General features: G+C 35.7%; 1 protein-coding gene across 1 annotated transcript; it reads right to left on the reverse strand.

Moving 5' to 3' along the window:
- Positions 1–481: 481 nt before the first annotated feature.
- LOC132277565 (uncharacterized) lies at positions 482–5,260 on the reverse strand. Its single transcript, XM_059779411.1, has 2 exons — positions 5,114–5,260; positions 482–928 (listed from the first exon to the last, which is right to left on the reverse strand). Exons 1-2 carry the CDS (start codon positions 5,258–5,260, stop codon positions 482–484), a joined length of 594 nt encoding a protein of 197 aa, XP_059635394.1.
- Between the last annotated feature and the right edge of the window lie 20,563 nt (positions 5,261–25,823).

A 25,823-nucleotide genomic window follows, 5' to 3' on the forward strand; every position in this document is an offset into this window, starting at 1 on the left:
TTGTCCAACAGTGTTGAAAGATAAATTTTCAACAATTGTGTTTCTCAATCTGCTATTAGCTTTGTTTTTGAATGAATGAGAAGAAGGCTTGCTTGACGCAGAAAAAGAAAGAAAAAATAAATAAATTGTCTGAAAAATAATCTGTTAAGGGGTAATTTTGTTCAAAAAAATGTCCTCAGACAATCACTTAAACGGACATCAGTTAAAAATACCACCTTGGGATAGTTGAGGGAGATTTTTTTACCAAAAATATTCATTTTTTTGCAATTCGCCCTATTCTTTTTATTTTCCTTTCCTTTCCTTTTATTTATTTTTTATCCTTATAGTTAGCTGAAAATTCAATAACCTAATTTCTTAATACCACCCACCACACCCCCCCCCCCCCACACACACACTATATATATATATATATATATATATATATATACATTATATCACTATTAAAATCACAAATACAAGCCATTTCAAGGAAGGAGAGCATCTAACAGCCACTAGAGCCAAACGCTCCACTCAAATCGCTACATTCGGCTAAAAGAGTTTTATTGCTCAAAATATGAGTTACAACATTTCCTTGACGAGAAACCCAAGCAAGGGAAGAACCCTCACAAACCTTATGAAGAGATTTAATATCATTAAAAATAACTATTAAGGCCTCAATAGATGCATGAAAGTTTATAACTGGTTGGCAATCACCCTCCACAATCACATCTTTATACCCCCAATTTTTAACAAAAAGTAAAGATTCACGAAGTACAAGTCCTTCAGCTAGAGGAAGGCAACTAACATTCTCAAGAAAAACTAAAGCCACCTTAATGGGATGTCCGAGGTGGTTTCTGAGAATCATACCTTCCCCACAAGTCTTTTTAACCGAGTTGAAGGCCACATCAAAGTTACGTTTGAAATATCCATCCACCGGCGCCGTCCAAAGCTGAGGCAAAAAAATAGAAGGAGAGAATGGAGGTGACAACAGTTGCTTCTGCCGACAAATCTCTTAGAACTCAATTTTCAAAAAAAAAAAATAAAAAATAAAATAAAAAATAAAAAATCTTAGAACTCTTGAATAGGAATATGAGCTTTTTGAGTACCATCAAAAGGATGCCATCATTTTTGCTTAAAAATGAGATAATTTCTGCATTTCCAAATGGTCTAACAGAGAAAGGCAGCTAAGCTTAAACAATCATCCGGAGCCTCAGTTACGTTCCAGTTCGAACAAAGATCTAACCACCTTTTTGGCCAAAAAGAAGGAAAATCAGAACTGAAATTAATTCTAAATGGGCTAAGTTTCCAAACCATGCAAGCAAAGGGACAGGTGCAGAGAAGGTGATCAACCGTCTCAACCTTCGATTCACAAAATAGACAACAAGACATTTCAGAGACTCCACGTAAGAAAAGCAGAAAGTTCAATCGATCCAACACCACCCTTCGATCAATCGAACACTTTTATCCTTATTCAAATGATTGATCCTATCCACAACTGTACCACCCACTAACCACTTTTGTCCTTTTCCCAAAAATATCTCCCCAAAATATCTCGGATTTGTCTTTTTCCAAAAAGCTCAACCAGTTGGATCGATCTAGCCTAAGTTCGATGGATCTCAGCCAGTTCGATCGATCCAAGTCCAAGGTTCGATCGTTCGAACTTCCTCCAGTGCGAAAAAGTTAAATTTCCATCTCATTGAAAGTTGTCCTTTATCCGATCATTAGGGAATATTGTGTGCACGACCCCAGCTCATTTTGGGTGTCATTTTGACATACCTATATAAGGATAAGGATTGCTTTTTACAAGGGGGAGCCAATATACAATTCTAGGGTTTTAATTCTCTTAGAGAGCAAGCTTACAGGAGGAAGAGGCTAGAGACACCATTGGAGGTTCTTCATCAACAAGGAGTAGATTTCAACCATGGAGTTAGCCCTTGAGGGTTGGAGCAACATAACCATGAGTGGCTAGACATCCTCTTAAGGCTAGAGTTAGCCCCAAGCATGCTTTCTATATCTTAATCTTGTGTATTATTGAGGGATTAGTGTTGTAATTGATGTTTTGACACTTTGATATATATACATCTTGTTTATTCAATGATTTATGTGATTTAATGCTTCCAATTAATCATTTCATTTTATCTATATGTCTATGTATGCTAGAATAGATGTTCATGTGTTTGCCTCTAGATTTTGTGTTATTGATGTATGTCCATGTGTATTGATGCTATAGATTTGGAGATTGTCAAGACATAGTGGTGCGACCCAAGCGTGTGCACAAAATAATACACAACACTTTAGGTTTAGAAATAATGTCAAGTGGGCACCATATTTTAAAATTTATAAAACCACTAAACACTTATACTATGGAGTATGAAGTGAGCAGGGATTGTCCCAAGAGATCTAAACAATTATAGGTTTACCAGAATTGAATTCTACTTTAGTGCTTATGTGATTGCTAAAAAGGTTTGGTTTTGTGATTAGACTAATTTTAAACTTAATAATGCAAATAAAGAGTAGAGTATAAAAGATTGGAAAGAGACTTAGGGTGTAGGATTCACCACTAAGCACATTCCCTAACTCATTAACTTTTAACTAATTGGAGAATAAAAATGTGTAATCTAGAATGTGGCTAATAATTGAAATAAAAAGTATAAACCATCAATTTCAAGCATGAATCAACTACCTAATGACAATTAAACTAAGTGTAGTGTAATTCACCAATTCAAAGCATGATTCATCAATTTAAGTTACAATTTCAACACACATTAATCTAGAGGGTAATGCAATTGTGACAATAAGTATGGATTTCAAGCACTAGTATGGATTGTCTACTTACCTAGGAATTAAATTGCAATAAAATTAATTAACTTTAAATTAAACTATTTAGACAAGACATTAACCTAATTTTGTAGTACAACCCATCTAATAAAAGCAATTTCCATCAAATCAAAACACAATTACATTTAATTAATACAATGTATGGCCATCACAAGATTCAAGTCACAAAGAAATCAAGTGTAGAAATTGATTATCATTCAAAAACATAAAAGACAATATGAAATTGACATAGACTATCAAATGAAAGAATTAATATATATATATATATATATATATATATATATATATATATCAAGGCTATAACATAAATTACACAAATTAATTCCCAAAAGTCAAGAGTTAAGAATTAGGTTACATGCTTAGGGTTTATCCAACCCTAAGTTGAAGAATCAGCCACTCATGGTTGATGGATGCAAGATGTCAACAAGCCCCATCCTTTGATTCATCTGGCTCCTCTTCTTCTTCTCTGAGCTTTTCTCAAGAACCCTAGCTTTTTCCTCTTCGTGTTTTCCAAAGAGAAAAAAAAATATCGATACAGAATACTAAAAACTTCATAATAATAATAATATTCACCTAAATAAAATAAATACTAACCCTAATCTAATGGCTCACTGGGCCTTAAGTAACAACCCTATTAAAGCCCAATAGTTCACAAAATAAGCCCAAACAATAAAAAAAATCTGTAATGTTGCCAAGTCCTGGGGGGTCGATCCCCCACTCTGGGGGATCAATCCCCCCTAGAGTTGGAAATTTCCTTTAAGCCTTATTTAGCTCCATTTTGGCTTCGGGCTAATTGGTTTGCTTCTTCATCTTTGGGAACATCATCAAAGGCCCGAGATTGACCGCTTTCGAAGAATAAACACACTATACGAGCAATGGGCTACGACCTCTTTTGTCATTTTCTGAACTTTTTCTGAATATCTTTGCTTGACTCCAAAAAGACTTTAATGGACCGTTCTTAGCTCATTTTAACTTTATTGCCCTGAAATACATATAAACATAAATTAAGACTAAAACATGAAATTAAGATAGATGCAAAGACTGAAATACCCTAGCTTAGGTGCTGAAATGTGCAGCATTTAAGCACTTATCACATAGTGCTTAAAAGAATGTTCTTGTGATTTTCTTGATGGTTCATACTTATTCCTTGATGAATTGTGCCTCTCCCCTAACTTATTTTCATGCTAGTAGTGTAGATGTAGTGTAGTTGTAGTGTAGTGTTAAATGGGGGGACAATCTATGCTTGTTGTTTGATGATCCAAGCTTTTGAATACAAGAAGTTTATATCTCTAACCTTGTATTGTATTTGGATTGTGAGCTTAATGAAAGGATTAATGACTTGTTTTGATCTATTGTGCCTCTCACATGTTGTTTAGACAATATATACTTCATTGCTTAGATATATTGTGCCTTTCACATGATGTTTAGAGAATACATGCTTAACTAGTCATCCTTGCTTGTTGAATTAACTGAACACATACACACACCAATATTACAACACACTATTTGCCCTCATTAATCACTTGTCAATGATATAGAAATGCATTGCTTGGTGGTGATCTCTAAACCCCAAGATCTCTCTCTCTTACTTACTCTTAATTGCATTCTTTTGTTATCACTTAGTTCAATTTAGTTGTTCTCTAATCAATCAACCAACCATTTGTTTGATCACTCGACCTACTAGCCCTAATAGTGATTCCACGACCTTGTTCGATCCTCACAATCCCTTGGAACGATCCCTACTCACCCTTGCTATATTTTTAGTGAAGGTAGTAATGCCTTTTATAAATGTAAAACTCTTGGCCCTCGCCTTAAAAACCACACACTCCAAACTTGATATAGTGGGACGACAACCATCAATAGTGTACTAGATATTTATTATCTTATATGTCCCAAGACCCTTAGAAACTGGACTTGAACTAAATTGAACCATACATCAAAGTCCTAAGTGCTAGAAAGATAGCTATCTCATAAGAAGTAATTTTCAACCCAGAAAATTTTCAAACCATCCTGTACTAAAATTACTATACCTATTTTTATAGTTGGAGTTTTTAAGTAAGACCAGTGGCATTAGAAATTTGATTTCGAGCCCTTGATTTTAGACTCAAATTTCACTTGAATTGGATTTGAATTGACTGAGATATGAGTATCGCAAAATTCATATTTCTGGACTGCAAAATTTCTAATTAGGTTGCACTAAAATAGCCATAACTATTTCTGTGGTTGGAGTTTTTGAGTAATACAGGTGGCATTAGAAAGTTGACTTCAAGGTAATAAATTTAGACTCAAATTTCACCTCATTTGGAGTTAAATGGATTGAGTTATGTCCATTTGAAGTCATGCACAGCAATGGAGCTGCCTCCATTGAAAGTTGAGCATGCTCTACTAGAAGTAGAGCCGCCTCTACTAGAGTAGAATCGCCTCCTTTCATTCCAGTAGCCATTTTTCTACGAAAAATCCAACTCCCAGCAATAGAGCCGACTCCTTTTAAATAGAGCAAAGGGAGCCGACTCCCATCAAAACAAAGCCACCTCCATGTGCCTAGATTTGAATCTAACGACTCTTTAACCCTTTGACTTCATGGGACTTTACCATTATGCCCCCCAAATGGCTATATTCTGAAATGGGGCTATAAATACACAATGTTTGGACATTTTATGTATGTAAGAGAGCTATAGAGAGACCTCCCTTTGGGGATAAAAATTGTCTATCATTTTTTATATAAATATCTTCTAGGAATCACCATTGAAGCATTCATTTCATATCATTCATGTGATTCATCTAGCAAACTTAGAGTTGAGCTTTCATTAGATTATTTCATTTGTAACTCTAAGTATGAGAGCTTTAATTTGTATATTTATCTATTTGAGAGACATTTATTGTAAGCTTCATTATATATCTATTCTTGAGAGAAGAAGACCAAGAGGTGCTCCTGGCAAGGGAAAACTTGTTTAAGTTATTGTAAGGGTTCTCTTTCTCAACCCGTAAAAGAAAGAAAGTGTCTCTCTAATGAAAGGATTTGGTAGAGCTCTCCACCCGTAAGAGTGAGCAATAGTTTTTTCTTAGCCGTCAAAAGAAGGAGAAGCGAGATGACTTCATTATAAGCTCAGTTCTTCACCCGCAAGCAAGAATATGTAAAGGTTTTCTCTCTACCCATATGGAGAAGCCATAGTGGAATCCTTGAGAGGTTTTCTCAAGGCATGGACATTGGCCAAGGTTGTGCCGAACAATGTACATCGCGTGTCCTTTGGTTTGCAATTTCTCTAACTCTTACTCTCTTTATTTCCTTAACATTTTCCATTTCATAATCTTAATACTTTATTTATGAATGCTATAAGATGGACATGTTAATTTGAATATATGAGGAAGATGGGATGAATGCTCGGAGTAAATTAATTGATTGATTGATTTTAGCATAGAGCAAATGTTCTTTACTAGCCTTTTATATAGCTAAAATTATGTTGCCCACCAAGTGTTTGACAAAATGCATATTCAACACATCCTTCACATTCAAAGTTTATATGCATACCAAGTGTTTGATAAATTTGTTGTAAACTCTATGATAATGTGTTTCGTGACATTTGCACCTTGAATATTACTCACATCAATATTGTGCAAATGCTAGTTCTAAATGGTTAATTGAAATTGAATGCATTGAAGCTAAAAAGAATTCATTTGTTAAAGCAACCACTTAAGTGTAGCATTCCACACATTATGCAATTTCTACGCTACAATTTACTAGAAGAGCATTCATCACAAAGAATCATAAATGGCTCCAAACTAAAATGACAAGTAAAAGAAGCTTAGAATAGCTAAGACTAGTTCTTAAAGAGTTTGCCATGGATCAACTCTAAGCCAATTAAGGCGAAAATTAGATCATTATACATGGAGAGTCTTTATAAATGAATTCATTATACCCGAAAGACCACAAACGATATACACTCTAAATCATGATGTGCTATATTAATATATTATGGTATTCTTGTATTGTCTTTGTTACTTGGTACAATTTTTCATTAATCATGCAATTTTGTTTTTAATGCATGCTTTATTGATTGAAAATAGTTTCTTTCATACATTATTTTCTTGAAATTGCATTTGGATTGCTACACTTTGAATTTGATAAAATTGCTTTAAAAAGTGTAAGTCTCAAGAGAGCATTACTTTCCAATATGCTATTATTCTTTGAAATGTAAATTTGATTATGTAAAGCAATGTATCTTCCTTATAATTAATGAATTTTTAAAGGATTTCAAATTTGGGCACTTTATTTGTCCTTGCCCATTTAGGAAGAATCTTGCTTATTTTGTCAATTCTGGATTTTATCATGGATAATGCACATGGTACTTTTTATTATAACCAATAAATGAAATTATGTCTCTTATTAATTTTATTTTGGTTCATTGAGTTATACGTAACCATAAGCATATCTATTCTTTGAATCGACAAATGTGTTAGCATGCTATGACCACTTAAAGATTCAATTTAAACTAAAGCATGTTGATTGTATGGAGTAACTCACTTATGCATTTTATTAAATTTAGTTCCAAAAGGAACCATATCAATATATGCTAACCTATATGGACCCATAAGAAATCGGGTACCAAAGAATGCTACTTGAATGTGCTTTGTAGGTATAGAAATGATTTTCACTCAAGGACAAGTGGATTCTCAAGTTGGTGGCTAGAGCACAAAAGAAATATCATGCCAAGAATTCCTCTCACTCACAAAATGGAAAGGATGCGTCACATTGAGAAACAACTCCCAAGCTAATGAAGTTAGTGCCATGGGTAAAGAATTCCTTTCTCATTAATGTGCTTTTATATGAAGAATTCAATCATGAAATTCTAAGCGTGGCATTCTTAATATGCTACTTGTTGCTAATAGATGTAAAAATGTCTATGTTATAGATTTGATAATTTTGCATGAAAGCAGTTTGTTTTGATATATGAGTTATCAACATGCGAACACAAAATGATTCTGTATCTTTCAAATAATCTTTAGATTAACTATATCCAATCTTTGTCAAAGATTTACTTTTTGGAAGATATGCCATCAAAGGAAAGCACACACTATCTCATGAAGACCATTAATGTTATTTCATTTGAACCTTATCAAATCTATCAAAGTAGCAATGTCTAAAACATAATCTATATGCTTTTATGATCTTAAATGCTTTATCCATTTTATTGTGTCAATTTCATGCATATAGAAAATAAGGTTATTAATCTTGAAATTTTTTTGTTGGACTTTAGATAATGAAAAATCAAATGAGTCCTCACTTGAAAACCTCAAGAAGTGAAACTCATTGGAAGAGCCATCTCATGAAAATGAAAAATGAGAATTTATATTGCCTTCCTAAGAGTTGTTCACCACACTCCAATTGATCATTCATTGGTGAACATTCTATATGTGCTAGATAAAATAACTAATTCTTTCTTAAAGTTGTTATACTTTTTGCTCCTTTACAATCACATCATGATAGGAACCATGTCTCATCATTAGTAACTAAGCTAGAATACATCCCCAAGTTTTCAACTATGAAGAAGGATTTAAATGAATGACCTTGCACATATTATTTGAATTGAAGCAATAAAAACTCTGTATGTTTTTGCATGTATTTTTACTTGACTTCATTTTTAAAGATTTTGAAGAAAAATCACTCAGATTTGAAATGTTAGTGATTTTCTCATGATTGATGGTTTTTGACAAAATTGATATATATGTGTTTTCAAAACCATTCATGAAAATATGTTGATTGCACTTATATACTTGAATCAACATTTATGATTTGTGCAAAGAACCTTACCTCTAGCATACAAAATGAATTTAAATTAGCATGATAAGTAAACTTGAAATCTTCTAAGGTTTCAATCTCCTCAAGTGTCATGGAAATTAATTTTCATATATCTATTTGACACCCTAGTCTTGGGAATATGTCATTCAAAGAACATTTTGTTCTAACTTAGATGACTAATATGATATCAAGTGCTATTCCATTTTGATGTATCCATTTGTAACACTTTAGAGCTTTATGTGATGTTTCTACATCACTTCTTAAAGAATGTGTCTAGAAGAGATAGTTAGCTCCTCCACATGAAAAATCATGTAGCCAATCTCTCACCACATCCCTTTAAGAAGATATTTTGGTATCAAGGCCATATTATATTTATCATTTATAACACTTTAGAACTTCATGAGATGTTTTGACATCACTTCTTGAGAAATTTGAATAAGAGAAATATTGAACTCATCCACATTGAAAATCATGTAGCCAATTATCTCTAATCATATATATATATATATATATATATATATATATATATATATATATATATATCAAAGAATATATACTTTTGCATAATTAAGAGTTCATTTCATATGACTAGGAATGGTGCCATTACTTACATATGATATATGCTTTTCATGTCATATATGTTTTTAAAATCATTTTGATCACTCTATCATATATTAATTTGCATATCTTTATAAAAGAAGATGTTTTGGTATTAAGGCCTTATTGCTGATTATTTTGGCCATACTTGCTCCTATGTGTTATAATTTAATTTCACTCTATCTAACTCCTCATGCACCAATCCCTATTTAATCATCTTTTAACTTAAATGGCATATAACTTAAGATGATTACTCCTTGAGTGTGTTAAATATATATATATTTTTGGAGATAAGAAAAATGAGATGTGTTTGTATCATATGATATATTATCCACATATCTTTGGGAAACCCATGAACTTCAAATGTTGCATCTTACCATTTCCATTAATGAATTAAGGGTTTTTAAGTATGGCTTCTTCATGATATATCTTAAGCATACTTTACCTATCATTGCTTCATTGTTCCATCAGTTGCATAATCATTGAATGATATATGATGCAAATGGAAGCATGTTAATAGGGGGGAGATTATTGATAATCTCTTATTAAGGAATATTGCATGATTTGTTTAGCTTAATTGAGTTATCTTGTATATTGTCAAACATGCCTTAAAATAACTTTTTGGTCGTTGTATTCACACTCATGAGCTTTTATGATTTTGATGATTTTTCCCTCCTTCTTGAAGATATCAAATGGGGAGAAAAATATTAGGGTCGAAGTAGTCTAGAATTCTAAGATTTGCCTTTAAAAGGTTATTTGCCTTTAGGCTTATTCTAGTTTATGTTTTATTTTTGTTTCATGTTTCATTATATATATACTTTTGTATATGGCATGAACCTTAAATGATGATTTGAACTCATGGTATCAATAAAATTGGTATCTTATGATATAATTGGTTATATGTTGAACACTAAAGCATATTACAGTCATTACCACTTAATTGCCATTTCTTGATTATCATTGTTTCACAATGACATTTCACTATGTTTAATGAAGTTGTCATGGCCTCCCACCTTTTTAAGATGACAAAGGTGGAGAAATATGTGTGATGTGATTCACTATGTATGATCTAAAATGCATTTAATATCTAAAATGAATGTAAAATGTACAAGCATTCTATTTTATGACATTATGTTCAATATATGCACTTTGATAGGGTGAGCATTTTTCAAATGCTACTCCATTTGCTTATGAACACATCAATGTTTTGTCACCATCAAAAAGGGGGAGATTGTTGACGTTAAGGATTTCATCAAAGGATAATCAAGTTGTTTTGATGATAATAAACCATTAATGGTGTTTAAAGGCTAATGTTCACATTGAGTGTTATAGATGATTTACATTCAAAGAAGAACCTCAATGAAGATCATAAAGACCATTCCAACAATTCCATTACTCAAGATCACATCTATGGAAAACAAAGGACATGAAGAAGACATGAAGTTGCAAGGAACCAAATGCAAAGTCCATCCAAAGACAGCTTGGACAAAAATGAGTAAGAAAACAACTCAAAGAAAGGAAGAAAGTAAGAATACCTCAAAGCCTAAAAGATCATGAACAAAGCTTGAAAAAAGGGGTAGATAGCTTGGTGAGTGCTGGCTTAAATTGTAAAGTTATTTTTAAAGTAACTTCATTTGAAAGCTCATCTCTATAGGATCCATGCATATCATCATCATTCATATGTTCCTATATCCATTAGCAATAGAATATGTACTTCATTCATATATAATTGATATATGGAATCTTTGTTATAGAATGAGTTAATTCAAGTTTAATAAGCTTTGAAAGAAGTCATCACTTAAGCTACAAATGATAGGACCATGCACATCAATTATATAATTTATTTTGGTCTCTAGAAAGTAAAGGTAAAGGCATTGAACTTAATATTTCATCACTAATGCCATTGTTACCATGATTTGGTAAATGACTCTAGGACACAATGTACTTGACATTTATCATCCTTATATGAACCACACATCAAAGTCCTAAGTGCTAGAAAGATGGCTATCTCATAATGAGTAATTTTCAACCCAGAAAATTTTCAGACCAGCCTGTACTAAAACTGCTATAACTATTTTTACAGTTAGAGTATTTAAGTAAGGCCAGTGGCATTAGAAAGTTGATTTTAAGCCCTTTATTTTAGACTCAAATTTCACCTGAATTGGATTTGAATTGACTGAGATATAAGAATCGTAAAATGCATGTTTTTGGACTGTAAAATTTCTAATTAGGTTGTACTAAAATAACCATAACTATTTCTATGGTTGGAGTTTTTGAGTAATGCCGGTGGCATTAGAAATTTGACTTCAAGGCAATAAATCTAGACTCAAATTTCACCTCATTTGGAGTTAAATAGACTGAGTTATATCTATTTAAAGTCGTGCACAACAATGGAGCCGCCTCCATTGAAAGTAGAACATGCTCTACTAGAAGTAGAGCCGCCTTCACTAGAGTAGAGCCATCTCCATGAAGAGCAGAACCGACTCCTTTCATTCCAGTAGCCATTTTTCCACAAAAATTCCAACTCCCAACAATAGAGCCGACTCTATTTAAATGGAGTAGGCTCTCAAAGTAAAGGGAGCCGACTCCCTTCAAAACAGAGTCGCCTCCATGTGCCCAAATTTGAATCTAACGGCTCTTTAACCCTTTGACTTCATAGGACTTTACCATTATGCCCCCTAAACGGCTATATTCTGAAATGGGGTTATAAATATTAATGTTTGGACATTATGTGTATGCAAAAGAGCTATAAAGAGACCTCCCTTTGGGGATGGAAATTGTCTATTATTTTTTATAGAAATATCTTCTAGGAATCACCATTGAAGCATTCGTTTCATATCATCCATGTGATTCATCTTGCAAACTTAGAGTTGAGCTTTCATTTGATTATTGTATTTATAACTCTAAGAATGAGAGCTTTAATTTGTATATTTGTCTATTTAAGAGACATTCATTGTAAGCTTCATTATATATCCATTCTTGAGAGAAAAAGACCAAGAGGTGCTCTTGGTAAGGTGCTCTTTCTCAACCTGTAAAATAAAAAAAGTGTCTCTCTAATGAGAGGATTTGGTAGAGCTCTCCACCCGTAAGAGTGAACAATGGTTTCTTCTTAGCTGTCAAAAAAAGGAGAAGCGATATGGCTTCATTATAAGGTCGGTTCTTCACCCGCAAGCAAGAACATGTAAAGGTTTGCTCTCCAACCACAAGGAGGAGCCATAGTGGAATCCTTGAGAGGTTTTCTCAAGGTATGGATGTAGGCCGAGGTTAAACCAAACCATATACATCGCGTGTCCTTTGGTTTGCAATTTCTCTAACTCTTCTCTTTATTTCCTTGACATTTTCCATTTCATAATCTTAATACTTTATTTATGAATGCTATAAGATGGACATGTTATTTTGAATATATGAGGAAGATGGGATGAATGCTTGGAGTAGATTAATTGATTGATTGATTTTAGCTTAGAGTATATATTCTCTACTAGCCTTTTATATAGCTAAAATTATGTTGCTTACCAAGTGTTTGACAAAATGCATATTCAACACATCCTTCATATTTAAAGTTTATATGCATACTAAGTGTTTAATAAATTTGTTATAAACTCTATGATAATGTGTTTCGTGACATTTGCACCTTGAATATTACTCACATCAATATTGTGAGAATGCTAGTTCTAAATGGTTAATTGAAATTAAATGCATTGAAGCTAAAAATAATTCATTTGTTAAAGCAACCACTCAAGTGTAGTAAGCTCATTGCTTTGCATTCCACACATTATGCAAATTTCTACACTGTAACTCACAAGAAGAACATTCATCACAAGAATCATATATGACAGATTGTCTTGCCATCCAATGAGCCCAGGCAGGTATAATAACTACACCCCCCTAAACACATCTGTAGAGCAGGTCTTTTTACAGATTCAAGATGATGCATCATTAAAATGGTCGCCAATGTTAAAAGATGATCCAACAAAGAGGTCTCAAGATAAATGCCGTAGGTTCCACTGGAACTATGGACATCACACAGAAGATTGTTTCGACCTCAAAAACTAGATTAAGAACCTTATTTGTAAGGGTCATTTATTCAGATTCACGACTGGAATTGAAAAGGAGGCTCCAACCCAACCCAAGAGGGCCGAGATAATCGTTTCCTCAACACCAACCAATAAGTGAGATCAAGGTTATATCGGGTGGCTTCATTAGTGGTGGTGAGACGAGTTCGGCTCGAAGGGCTCATGCCAAGAGAATTCAGAGTTTTTCAGAGGTGAATGAAGTTGGAGTGACAATTCCTCTAACAAAATTACCGCGAGTTGAAGAGCCGATCATAACCTTTTTTGAAGAAGATGACAAGGGAATTGACCAGCCCCATGATGACCCTCTGGTAGTTTCCATGGTTGTCACTAATTTCACTATTTGACGAATACTAATTGACAATGGAAGCTCGACTGACATACTATTTCTTAGGGTGTTCGACAAATTGAAAATCGGCTGAGAGAAGCTCTGACCCATGAAGTCACCACTACTGGGATTTTCAGGCGACAAAGTATATCTACTGGGGGTAGTTACCCTTCCAGTCACTGTAGGAGCCAATCCAAAGCAGGTCACTGTGATGGTGGACTGCTCATCATTATATAACTTTATCCTGGGGATGTTCCATGAAAGCAATCACTTCCACTTACCATCTTTTGATGTGTTTCACAACTGAATATGGTCTGGGAGAGCTAAGAGGGGACAAAACAATGGCTCGAGAATGTTACAATGCCTCTCTCAAAAAAACCAAAATCACAAGAGGCACTTATGATTGAAGGGCTGGAAAGGAGAGATAGGCAAGACTTTCATAGAGCATAACCTACAGAGGAGCTAAAAAAGGTCAGCCTTGGTGATGATGAGCCTAAGAAGAAACTGAGTATAGGGTCTTTACTCCCCTTAGGTATCAAAGATGAACTTACTCAATTTCTCAGGAAGAATCGAGACGTATTTGTATGGGTACATGAAGACATGTCGGGTATAGACCCAACTATCATAGAGCACCACTTAAATGTAAATCTTAACTTCAAACCTGTAGACAAAAGAGAAGGACTTTCACTCCAAAGAAGAATCAGGCTATATTAGAAGAGGTGGAAAAGCTCTTAAAAGCCAATTTTATTTAAAAGGTGTACTACCCCGACTGGCTGGCAAACATGGTCCTAGAGAAGAAGGCAAATAAAAAGTGGAGGCTATGTATGGATTTCACCGACCTTAACAAAGCTTGCTCCGAAGGACAGCTTTCCTCTCCCAAGAATCGATATACTCATTGAGGGAATGGCTAGACACGAACTACTAAATTTCATGGATGTATATTCTAGATACAACAAGATATCTATGTACACCTCAGATAGAGAAAAAATGGCTTTCATCACTAATAGAGGTTTGTACTGTTACAAAGTAATGCCTTTCGGGCTCAAGAACGCTGGTGCAACATACCAGAGGCTGGTGAATGCAACGTTTAAGCATCAAATTGGTAAAAACATGGAGGTATATGTTGATGACATGTTGGTGAACAGCTTAAAAGCTGAAAACCACTTGACTGACCTATAGGAGACCTTTGAGGTGCTTAGGAGGCATAGATGAAACTCAACCCCAGCAAGTGTGCCTTTGGGGTTTCTTCAAGAAAGTTCTTGGGATATATAGTAAGCAGAAGGGGTATTGAGGCCAATCCAGAGAAGATCCAAGTAATCATTGACATGAAATCGACAAGATCAACCAAGGATCTACAATGACTAACAAGGAAGATTACTACCTTGAGTAAGCTAATCTCTCGATCAACTGACAGATGCCTGCCTTTCTTTTGTGTGCTAAGGAAGGCTTTTAAATGGACCCCAAAGTGTGAGCAGCAGTCAAAGAACTAAAACAATACCTTAGTTCTCCCCCACTACTGTCTCGAACCATACTGGGAGAGGAACTATACATATACCTTACAGTATCCACGACAGTTGTCAGTTCAGCTCTGATATGAGAAGAAGAAGGGGTCCAAAGGCAAGTGTACTTCATGAGCAGAGCACGGGGTGCAGAGGAAAAATATCCAAGGATTGAACAGTTGGCCTTAGCTTTAATTCTGTCCGCTAGGAAACTGAGACCATACTTCCAAGCGCATACGATAGTGGTGTTAACAGATCAACCCCTCGGATAGGTCGCACATAAGCCAAAAAGCTCTAGTTAACTGATGAAGTGTCAGTAGAGTTAGGAAAGTTTGACATTCAGTATAAGCCAAGAACAGCAATAAAGGCCCAGGTGTTGGCTGATTTCTTAGCTGAGTTTACCCCTCCAGCAGAGGAGAAACAACCCCAAGTACCGATAGAACTAGGTTCAAATGAGCAGATGGACCCAGAAGTAGTCTGGAACTTGTTCGTGGATGGGTCATATAATGCTCAGGCTAGTGAAACTGGGCTTGTTCTTGTCTCCCCAGAGGGAGAAAGTATACAGTACGCACTTCGATTTGGTTTCAAAGCAACTAACAACGAGGCAGAGTATGACGCCTTGATAGTAGGATTAAATGTGGTAAATGCCTTAGGGGTTGAGCAATTAAAGGTGTACACCGACTCCCAGTTGGTCGCTGGATAGGTTTGAGCAGAATATGAGGCAAGGGATAAAAAGATGAAGAGTTACCTACAGAAGATGAAGGAATTAAAGAATCACTTCTAGAGATTCTTAATTCATCAAATACCACAAGAAGAGAATGGGAATGCAGACGCCTTAGCCCGACTAGCTACTGCATTAGAACCTGAGATCAATAAGACTATACACTGGAATATTTGAACGAACCATCTATATCTCTAGAAAGACAAATTAAAGTGCAACAAACAGTATTGAGTGTGGAATGGGCAGATCCTATCATCAGATATATCAAGGATAGGGTGCTACCAATAGACCGAGCAGAAGCTCGAAAGGTCAAGATGCGAGCAGCTAGGTATACGCTTATCAAAGGGATGCTATATAAGAGAAGCTTCTCCCTGCCGTATTTACAATGCATTTCTAGCGAGGAAGCTGACTACATCTTGAGGGAGATCTACCTAGGAGTTTGTGGAAACCATGCTGGGGGTAGGTCACTTGCCAACGAGGCCATCTGACAAGGATACTATTGGCCCACCATGTAGAAAGATGCACTTAAATTCGTTAAAAAGTACGACAAGTGTTAACGATTTGCCAACTTCCCGAGACAATCGTCAGAGGAGATGACTCCCATGTCAGGACTGTAATGACCCGTGCCCAGGGGTCTGAACCGTTAGCCTGGTCCTTACTCAAACCCGAGGTCATCTACATCAAACTCGACTCTTCTAGTATCAAAACATCATCATTACACTAGAAACATACTTGAAGACTATTCCATAGATATTGAAATACTCAAGGTGACGGATTCCAGAATGAAAGATGAAGCTTGGCCATACAACTCCATTTCGGTCGACCGAAGTGGAGCTTTAGTAGTCCGAAATGAGCCCTTAACTTCGGTCATCCGAAATAAGAGATCCCGAGAGCAACTAGCTGGTTCGGTCGACCGTTACACCATTTCGGTCGACAGAAATGGCTTCCTCGAGCCCAGAACCTGAAACTGACTTGTTGCACTTTGGAAATGAAAGGGAAACTAAAATGAAAACTTTACAATGATACTAACTCGAAATAAGTCCCCAAAAATGAGTTACTTAACAGCCGCAGACTAGGGTACTAACACGTGATCACATAAAACATCATTGAAATTAATTACATGGAGTTTTAAACTTATGCTTTACATCATGGACAACTTACATCAAAATGGATTCAAGCTTCTAGTTACATTATCCTTTACATACCAAATGAACTTAATACATTTCATATCATGTGCTTTGCAAAATAAGTTCAAATTCTACAAAATACATTCAAAATGCTTTTCAAGTTCCCTCAAATCTGTGGTGGATTATCATCCGCCGATTCCTTGCCATGACTCGAAAAATGTTAAGTATAATGGGGTGAGCAAAAGCTCAGCAGATGGCACTTAAGATACGCTTCTTGTGTCCCCGTGAATCCATACAAAGAATAGAGCAATGGGGATGGGGATCATACCATGTCGGGATAATACAATACAACCACTAATCTCAATATAAACATTGTAATGTAATGGAATGCTATGCATGCTAATGTCACCCCCCATTTTCAATATTCAAATCCGTCACTTTTCAAACCGTTAATGTAACCCCCTTTGGTACCCCCTCAGCACCAAGAGAAGGATTAGCTATTGTCCCTGACCGTTGGTACCTCCGCAGCGTCATTTTGGGGCCCAGATAGCTCAACCATGCTAGGGCAATCTCCCTAGTTCCCTCTCAGTTACATTAACCTACCGGCCCTTTGGTGACTCCGCGATGACCGGGTTTTCATAAAACCAATTCATCAAAACACTTTCCCAAAATTCCCTTTTTCATTTCAAAACGATTTCTCTCATTCATGCCCAATGCTAGTGCATAGATGCATCAATGTCATGTCCATGTTCATCATTTCACAATTAGCTCAAGTTTGACTAACAAAGCATGGTTCACAAGAATTGCTAAGGAATTTACAACATGCCTTCATATAATAGAATCTAACATTTTAGGCATACGAAAATCAACACATAGGCATGCTCTTCACATAGATCATTTAATACATATAGTCATACAAGTAACATTCATGTATACACAATAACCAAACAATTTGCTAGGTTCTATACAATTTAATCATGCTAAACAACAATTCATGAAGAATTAACTCACTAAAGCACAGGATTGCATGGATTAAGAACCCCTACCTCAAATTAATGCAAAACCCTTAAAATGGGTCTCCAATTTTGAAATCCCTAAGGAGACTCAAAGCTGAAATTGCTAGTATAGATTCGAATGCCTCGTCGTGGACTTTGATTTGCTGTAAACTACTTCTAAAAACTCCAAGTATTGAAGGAGTAATCAAGCTCTAAAATTTTGATTGAAAAGAAAAGAAAGAGCAAAGCAAAGGAAGAGAGAGAGAGTTACGGGAGCAGGAAAGAGAATTAAGAAAGTGAGACCAAAGTGTGGTCTCTAACCCATTTATGTGATAATGGTGGGTCCCACATATTATATTTTATTTTCCCTTTTTCTTTTATCTTTAATTCTACACCACATACATATATAATGCACCACCATATAAATGTCACATAAGTCACATAAAATAAAATGCATAAAATGTAAATGGACCCAACCAAAATCCCAATACATGATAATACCGGTAGCGGGTCCCACACGGGACCGTCCGGCCCGAAAAATGGAAAAAATGCGAAAATGCCTAACCTTGCATTTCCAAGAGTCTTAAACTCAATGGAATGTCCCAACCAACCACCCGACACACCCCACGGTGTCCGGTACACAAAAACGGGAAATGATAAAAATACCCTTGCATTAACAAAATTCTAAAAAAAATGAAAAATGCCAAAAATCGTAAACTTCACAAGGACCATGGTCATTTGCTCAATGGGGAATGGACTTGATAGGCCCTCTCCCCAAAGGCAAAGGGCAGACTAAGTATGCCATTGTTATGGTTAATTATTTCATTAAATGGGTAGAAACTGAGCTTCTGGCCAAGATCATAGAGAACAATATAAGGAACTTAGTGTGGAAGTTAATTATTTGCAGATTTGGGATTCTTAGAGTGATTGTCACAGGTAATGCAAAATAGTTCGACAACTCTCACTTCAAAAATTTTTGTTCCGAGCTCAGGATTCAAATTCATTTCTCATCGCCAGGACATCCCCAGGCAAATGGACAAGCCGAAGTCACTAACAAAATAATCCTTCAGATAATCAAGACTTGACTTAAAGCTTCAAAGGGACTGTGGCCTGAGTAGCTGCCAAGTGTATTATGGGCTTACCATACTATTGTAAGGACTCCTATAGGGGAAACCCCTTTTCTTTTAGCTTTTGGAAGTGAGGCAGTAGTCCTTGTAGAGATTGGCCTAATAAGCTTTAGGACTTAGCACTACGAGCCCAAGCAGAACGAAAGGGAGTTGGAAGTAAGCTTGGACTTGATCGAAGAAAGGAGAGACCAAGCCCAGATTAGGTTGGCTGCCTATCAACAGATGGTCTCCAAGTATTACAATGCTCGGGTCAAGCCTATAAGGTCCTCAGTAAGAGATTTAGTACTCCACAAAGTTACTCAAATAACCAAGAATTCAACCATGGGGAAACTGGGTCCCAAATGGGAAGAGCCTTACAAAGTTATGCGATGTTAGAGACTAAGAATATACTAGTTGGAGGGGACTTAGAGGGAAAGCCACTGGCTCACCTGTGGAATGTTAAGCATCTGAAGAAATATTATCAGTAAACAATTTCAATTTAATCGCAATTTATTATTTGTCTTTGCTAATGTCTCTACTTTTAATAATTGTTTCATTCTCTACAAATGAGTGTCTTCAATAGCCTTGTTATCAACTTTACTTTTAATAAAGTATTCCTTACTTGGATCAATTGTTTCAAATAATTTATTACCATTTTGATATGTTAAGATATTCATGTTAAATGGATGAGTTAAGTGAAGCTCACAGTAATCTACTTCCCATATTAATGGGTGAGCTGAGTGAAGCTTATAGTAATCTACTTCCCTTATTAAAGGGTGAGTTGAGTGAAACTCATATTAATCTACTTCCCTTATTAAAGGGATGAGCCAACTAAAGATATCAATAAAATTAAGTATAAAATAACATAATGCGATAATCACAATGGCAAAACATAACTGTCCATCCTACTCATCAACCCTGGAAACTAATTGCAAAGAAAGAGAAGTCTCAACCACAAAGAGAAAAATGGGAGCAAATAAATGAATAGCTACACATTTATCCTACTTGGAGTCACTCGCTTCATCCAGTTGAATGATAGAGAAGTCTTGGTCTGAAAATTCAAAAGTAACATGATTCTGAAAATCTTTGAAGCCATCAAAGTAGGCCGTTGACATAATATCCTTGAACGTTAGTGAGGCTTTAAACTCATCAACTGCATTGGATCTCTCTACCATCAGTTTTTAGGATATCTCTTTGTTGAGCTCTTGCACATAGGATGCACGACAGGCTCGCTCTGCCTCTAACTTAACACACTCTACTTGTAAAGCGGCCTCATATTTATCACACTCCACCTGTAAATCGGCTTGGTGTTAGGAGCGAATAAAAGCCAAGATATTAGTGTAATGCTCCCCTCCTTTCGCAGCTAGACATGATAAGTAATAAACGTGTGTATTAACCTGTACGCACATGGGAACAAGAAGTTAAAATGAAGAGGAAAAAAAAAGCTAAATAAAAAAAGAGGATGGTGAGAGATTTAACCCGTGTGAGATTATGCATGAGCTGGTCTACAATCTCAGTTGGAGGGCGAGAGTTCAGATACATCATATCCTCCTTCAACAAAAACTCACTTATCTTCTTAAATGCAAGTTGAGCATTGCCTAGAACCGATGCTGCTGAAGAGTAGGGTCTAAGGAGAGTACCTCTGCTTCAGTAAGAAGTGGCCTAGTCTCATCCACAAGCTCATGAGGGAGTTGCGAGTTGGATACATGTGGAGAAACAACTGGAATAGGTAAGACTCCTTGTGCTATAATAATGGGCTTCTCTTTTTTCCTCTTGGCGGGGGGAGTAGATGGGAGGTTAGTTGAGCCTTTTTTGAACTAAGCTAAAAGCCTCTTATTAAGTTTTTAGGATATAGTTACAGCGGACTTGCTAATAGGCTGAGGAACACGACCATGGGTAAACAAAGTTTGAGGCGTCACGAGTGAAGACAATTCCTTCACTGAGTGATTAAAGGCTTCTTTTATTTACTGGAGATCATCAAATGAAATGGTAATCTCTTTAAAGCCTGAGAGGACAACAACTCTGTTAATAACTCAAATTTTTTAAAAAAACAATGAGGGTATTATTATGGACAACTCACCAGTGGAATTCTGACTACACCACGCATGAGGAATAAAAGTCCATATTCGAAGGAAAGCACTCTTATCAGGAAAAAACTCCCAGCCATCACTAAAAACAAAAAAGAAATGGCCTTCCCACGGTTTACGCTTAAGGGGATTTCCAGAGATAAGAATACCATCCCGTGGGGAGAAGTACAACCAGTCACCCCTTTTAGGAATGTAGTAATGAAGAAATTCCTAGATAGTTAGCGAGGTATTGCAACAAGCTCGCCATAGAACTAAGCAGCCCATCATTGTTCTCCAGGTGGTCGGCGAGAGTTGAGTTGGGGCAAGATTAAGGTGACAAAGCAGTTCCCTAATAAAAAGGGGAATTGGAAAACGCAATCCAGTAATGAAAGTAGACTCATAAAAATAAATCTCAGTTGGGTAAAAGGAGAATGATGTATCATCAAGTGCAAGAATTCTGATAGCAATACTATCTGGAATTGAATAAGTTCGCTGGATCTGATCCAGATCGTGTGGGGGTAAGGGAGCCTACTATATCCTGTACCGGATGTGTCTTTGATGGAGACGAATCAGACTAGTGGTGTTCCTCATCTGACATAGTGTTAGATTCTAGGTGAAATATGTTGGCAGTAACACACGCTGCTGTATGCACGAACCTAGCCTTATAGTGACCTATAAAATTTTCTAACTTTGGTCTTAGTATACTGAGTCAGGGAAAGAAGCAACAACGAATTAAATAGAAGAAGGAATAAAACAAGAGCATAAAACTTAACACATCACCACAACTGGCTCTACTTGGCTTTCTGGAAGATCGAAATAATTTGAATAAATTCTACTCAAACCATCTCGATTTATAGGAGAAGAACGTCGAAAGATAAGGAAGAGATTTATGGTAGCGTTCTAATAGAAATTTGCTTCGTGAGGGACAATCAGCTCCCAACGGGCTATTTTGTGTAAAAATTTACTTCTACAAGGTGGAATCGCAGATGACAAGTTAGTTATAGAAGAGGATTAAGAGTCAATCCTCGAATAGGACAAACACACTGGCAGCCCCACATGAGTCGTCTATGTACCGAAAAGTAAGCTGCCAACATGGCAGCTCAACCCCTGACCAGTGTTCGTGAAATGGCAATATGAGTCAAGCTAATGGATAAGGCTTTACTATCAAATAATCAAACCAACTTATTATAGAAATACGGGGTGAACGGATCTATAATTCTAAATATCTACTATTATGTAATATTTGGGAATTAACGTTCCGGTGGTTTGACAAGCAATCCTCCGAAACGGGGCGCAACTGATAAATGAATAATTTAAATACCCGAGGATAAGGGAAGGCTGTTAAATTAACGCATTATCTCATAAGATTGAGATAGGCTCTACAGATTACGATAAAAATAAGACTAACTACTCTCATAGTTTACGACGGTAACTCGGTGTTACATCCTGACATAAGCCCTATAAAGAAAAGGGCTAATCGACGTTTTAAGGTATAAGAGATAACCTAACTCAATTTCTTAATTTCTCCAGAGAAAGATTATTTCGCACACTAACTTGTTCGTCAGAGCCTACTCCACCGATAACACACTGGTGCCTGTAGAATCACTTTCATAAGACACTTTATCGTTGGGCAGAGGCACGGGAGACCAACAACGCATTTATTGAATGTGAATCAGTAGAAGGGAAAGCCTCTTCATGATTACATAAGTCGTTTTAACACTGAAATACTGTAGGTAGAAGAGGAGGACGACGAGGTTGCCCTCACAGCCTTTATGGGAGGACTACAGACCTCTAAGTTCCTGTTCTCCTTGTCAAAGGAAGCCCCTATGAGTATAACAGAGTTGATGGTCAACAGATATATATATATCTTAGTTTATGTAAAAATTATTGGTCATTAGTTTAAGGCTTTAAGCTTAAGTTTCTTCTTCTCCTACAGCTAGGTTTTAGAGCATTGCAAGTGAAAGGACAAACATTTCACCATTCATTTTTTTAAATAAAAGACTAGGTCGACTAACAAATGCAAAGCAAAGATGAGAAATAGACATAGATGAAAAAATATTATGTGAACTTCATCTTCTTTTTCTTCTTTCCAATTTTTTTTTTTTTTTTTTTTTTTGCTGATTTAGTAAGAGGGCAAGCAGCTAAAGTAGATGGGATTGACATTAAAATGGGACGCTGTTATCCAAAAGGAGATTGTGAAAATATGAAGAGTTCCAACAATTATTGCCGAGCCCTAGCATAACATAGGGGAGAATGCACCTATGCTGAACATAAGCCAAATCAATTGTAATGACCCGGTCATTTTCATTCCTCTCATTTTCTCAGATTTTCACGGATATTTTTTTTTTCCGTCGATTTTTTCCTTTCTGAGTTTGGTTTCTCGTCACTTAGTGTCATCTTGAGTACTCGCGAATGGTTTCTGAAACTCTTTTCCTTGAATTGATGACTTCCTTTAAGGACCGAGTCATTTTCACATTTTCACTTTTGTAACACTATTTACTTTAGTCTTTTTCTCTGTTGTCAGTTGTTAGCATAACCTCACTTTTCGTGTTCGGATTTAATTCCGGTTTTGTATGCATCCACGATATTTATATTTCATGCTATGTGTATTTTCACTTTTATAGAAAAGCATGCTAAGTGTTTACTTTTCTTGTAAATGGTATAGATGCATAACCTTTTTGTAATATTCTAAACTTTTGAGGTTTTTGTGTAATTACTGTGAAGTAATTATTTTTCGTCTTAGGGACCATTTTGCAATTTAATTTGGAAGATATTTTCAAAAAGGACCTTTTTGCAATTTCTGAAAAGTGTGACAAGTGTCACACTCTCATTAGTCCACTTGTTGACATTTGTGTGTGTAAACACTTTGAGGCCTTGGATGAGGACATGTGGAGGGTGGAGATTTAACTACTTGTTGGCCTAGGATTGGTACACTTGTTGGCTTGGATGGTTGACAAGTGTAGGTTTAAGATTAAGCCTAGGATGGAGCCTTAGATTTGTGACAAGTGTATGCTCCAAATTAAGTCTTGCAAATTGTTTTTGGGCCACTTAGAGATTATGGTTTTAAAGGAGGGTTTTTGTGCAATTGACTATAGATATGTGTGTTGACCATGGTGTAAGAGCACATAGTGAGTGGAGAATTTCTATTTTTTCCACTCACACATTTTCACTTTTTTTCATTCCTTCCTCACCACAAACCCTAGCCTCCATGGATGAAGCTTGAAACCTTTGGCCTTGACCTTGATTTTTGATGGCCTTCCACTCACCTTAGACCATGAAGTTTGGAACACTTTTTGTTCCCTTCATCCTCCTTTACATAACCCTTGAAGGGTTTGCCATTTTGTGTTGATTTGCCTTGGATTCTAGAGAGACTCTTCTCTAGTGAGGTAGGGGGTGTTATAATTTATTTTCCAAGTTGTATTACTTGCTCTTGTATGAAATATAAGTTGTATGCATAACTTTTGTTAAATTGATAAATTAGAGATTTATCATAGCTTGCATATAACTCATTTTAGACTTGGTAAATGGCATGGCCATGAGTTGATCTTTGTTATATATTAAATTGGGAAGATTTAAATGAGGTTTCAAATCTAGAGATTAAATGGATTTAATTTGATTTAAATTCTAGTAAATTGTGTTTGGCTTGTATTCCATTTTAGACTTGATATAAGTATGACCATGACTTAGTGCTTGATATATATTAATTTGAGATCATTTGAACAACTTTTGAAATCTAGAGATTTAATTGATTTAAATTAATTAAATTCTATTTGATGATATCTTGCTCATCTTGCACTTTTGATTTGACATATGTAAAGACCATGATATGTTGCTTAACATATATTAATTTGAAATTATTTGGAATAGATTTGAAATCTAGAGACTTTCCATGATTAGGTTGAAAATCTCTTAAAATGTGGCATTTTAATTACCTTGTGCGCATGCTACTAATTTGATGTAGAATTAGTACTTATGGCTCCTTAACATGGTAATTGGACTTAGCATTATATGGAATATCATTGACTTGAATGGCTTATTTACATATATCTTGTGTAGGTATATAACTTGTTAGAATATTATAATTGTTTACCTTGGAAGTTAGTTACTAAATTGAAGCTTATTTAGTACTTGTGGCTTAGGATGGTAATGCGGCTCAATTGTTGTAAAATATTCTTACTTTGTATGTAAATTGCATATTAAGAACATGACATGTCATATGCAATTTAGACTTGAACTTTAGGACATGGTTTGTGTGAATTCAACCTTACTTGTGCATGTAAATTGATTCCTAGACATTATTTGAGATGTATAACTTTGGTTTAACTTATTGATTTTGTATAAGTTTGAACTTATTATTTTTGGAGGCTTGAAAGGATCATATTCATGTGATGGTTAGGGTTTGGCCCTAGTACGGATTCGTGAGTCTCCTAAGTCATATAAAGTGCGCAATAGGTAGTACCTTGTGGGTCGTAATTACCCGGAATAACTTATACACCTGCGCACTAGGTAGTACCTTGCGGGCTAGTAACCCAGAATAACTCGATTGGTCTGCAGCCAAGGATCCTAGTCTTTCCACTATTTGATTTTGCATTTAATTTCAAGTTGTTAATCATGGATTACTTGTAGCTTGAGAATTAAAGCTTACTTGGATATTTGAATCTTATTCAGTATACTTGAACTTGTATACTTGCTCCACGAGT

This window comes from Cornus florida, unplaced genomic scaffold, assembly GCF_030987335.1.
Source record: "Cornus florida cultivar Cherokee Brave unplaced genomic scaffold, ASM3098733v1 CherokeeBrave_3.0.0_Hap2_Chr10, whole genome shotgun sequence".
Lineage (NCBI taxonomy): Eukaryota > Viridiplantae > Streptophyta > Magnoliopsida > Cornales > Cornaceae > Cornus > Cornus florida.

Excerpts from the sequence above, each read along its gene's own strand:
- LOC132277565 (XM_059779411.1), bottom strand. The coding sequence starts at position 5,260 with ATGGCTACTGGAATGAAAGGAGGCGATTCTACTCTAGTAGAGGCGGCT. Across the intron at positions 929-5,113 it reads TCCATTTAACTCCAAATGAG|CTTTGGACGGCGCCGGTGGA; the intron begins GTGAAATTTGAG and ends TTTTTGCCTCAG.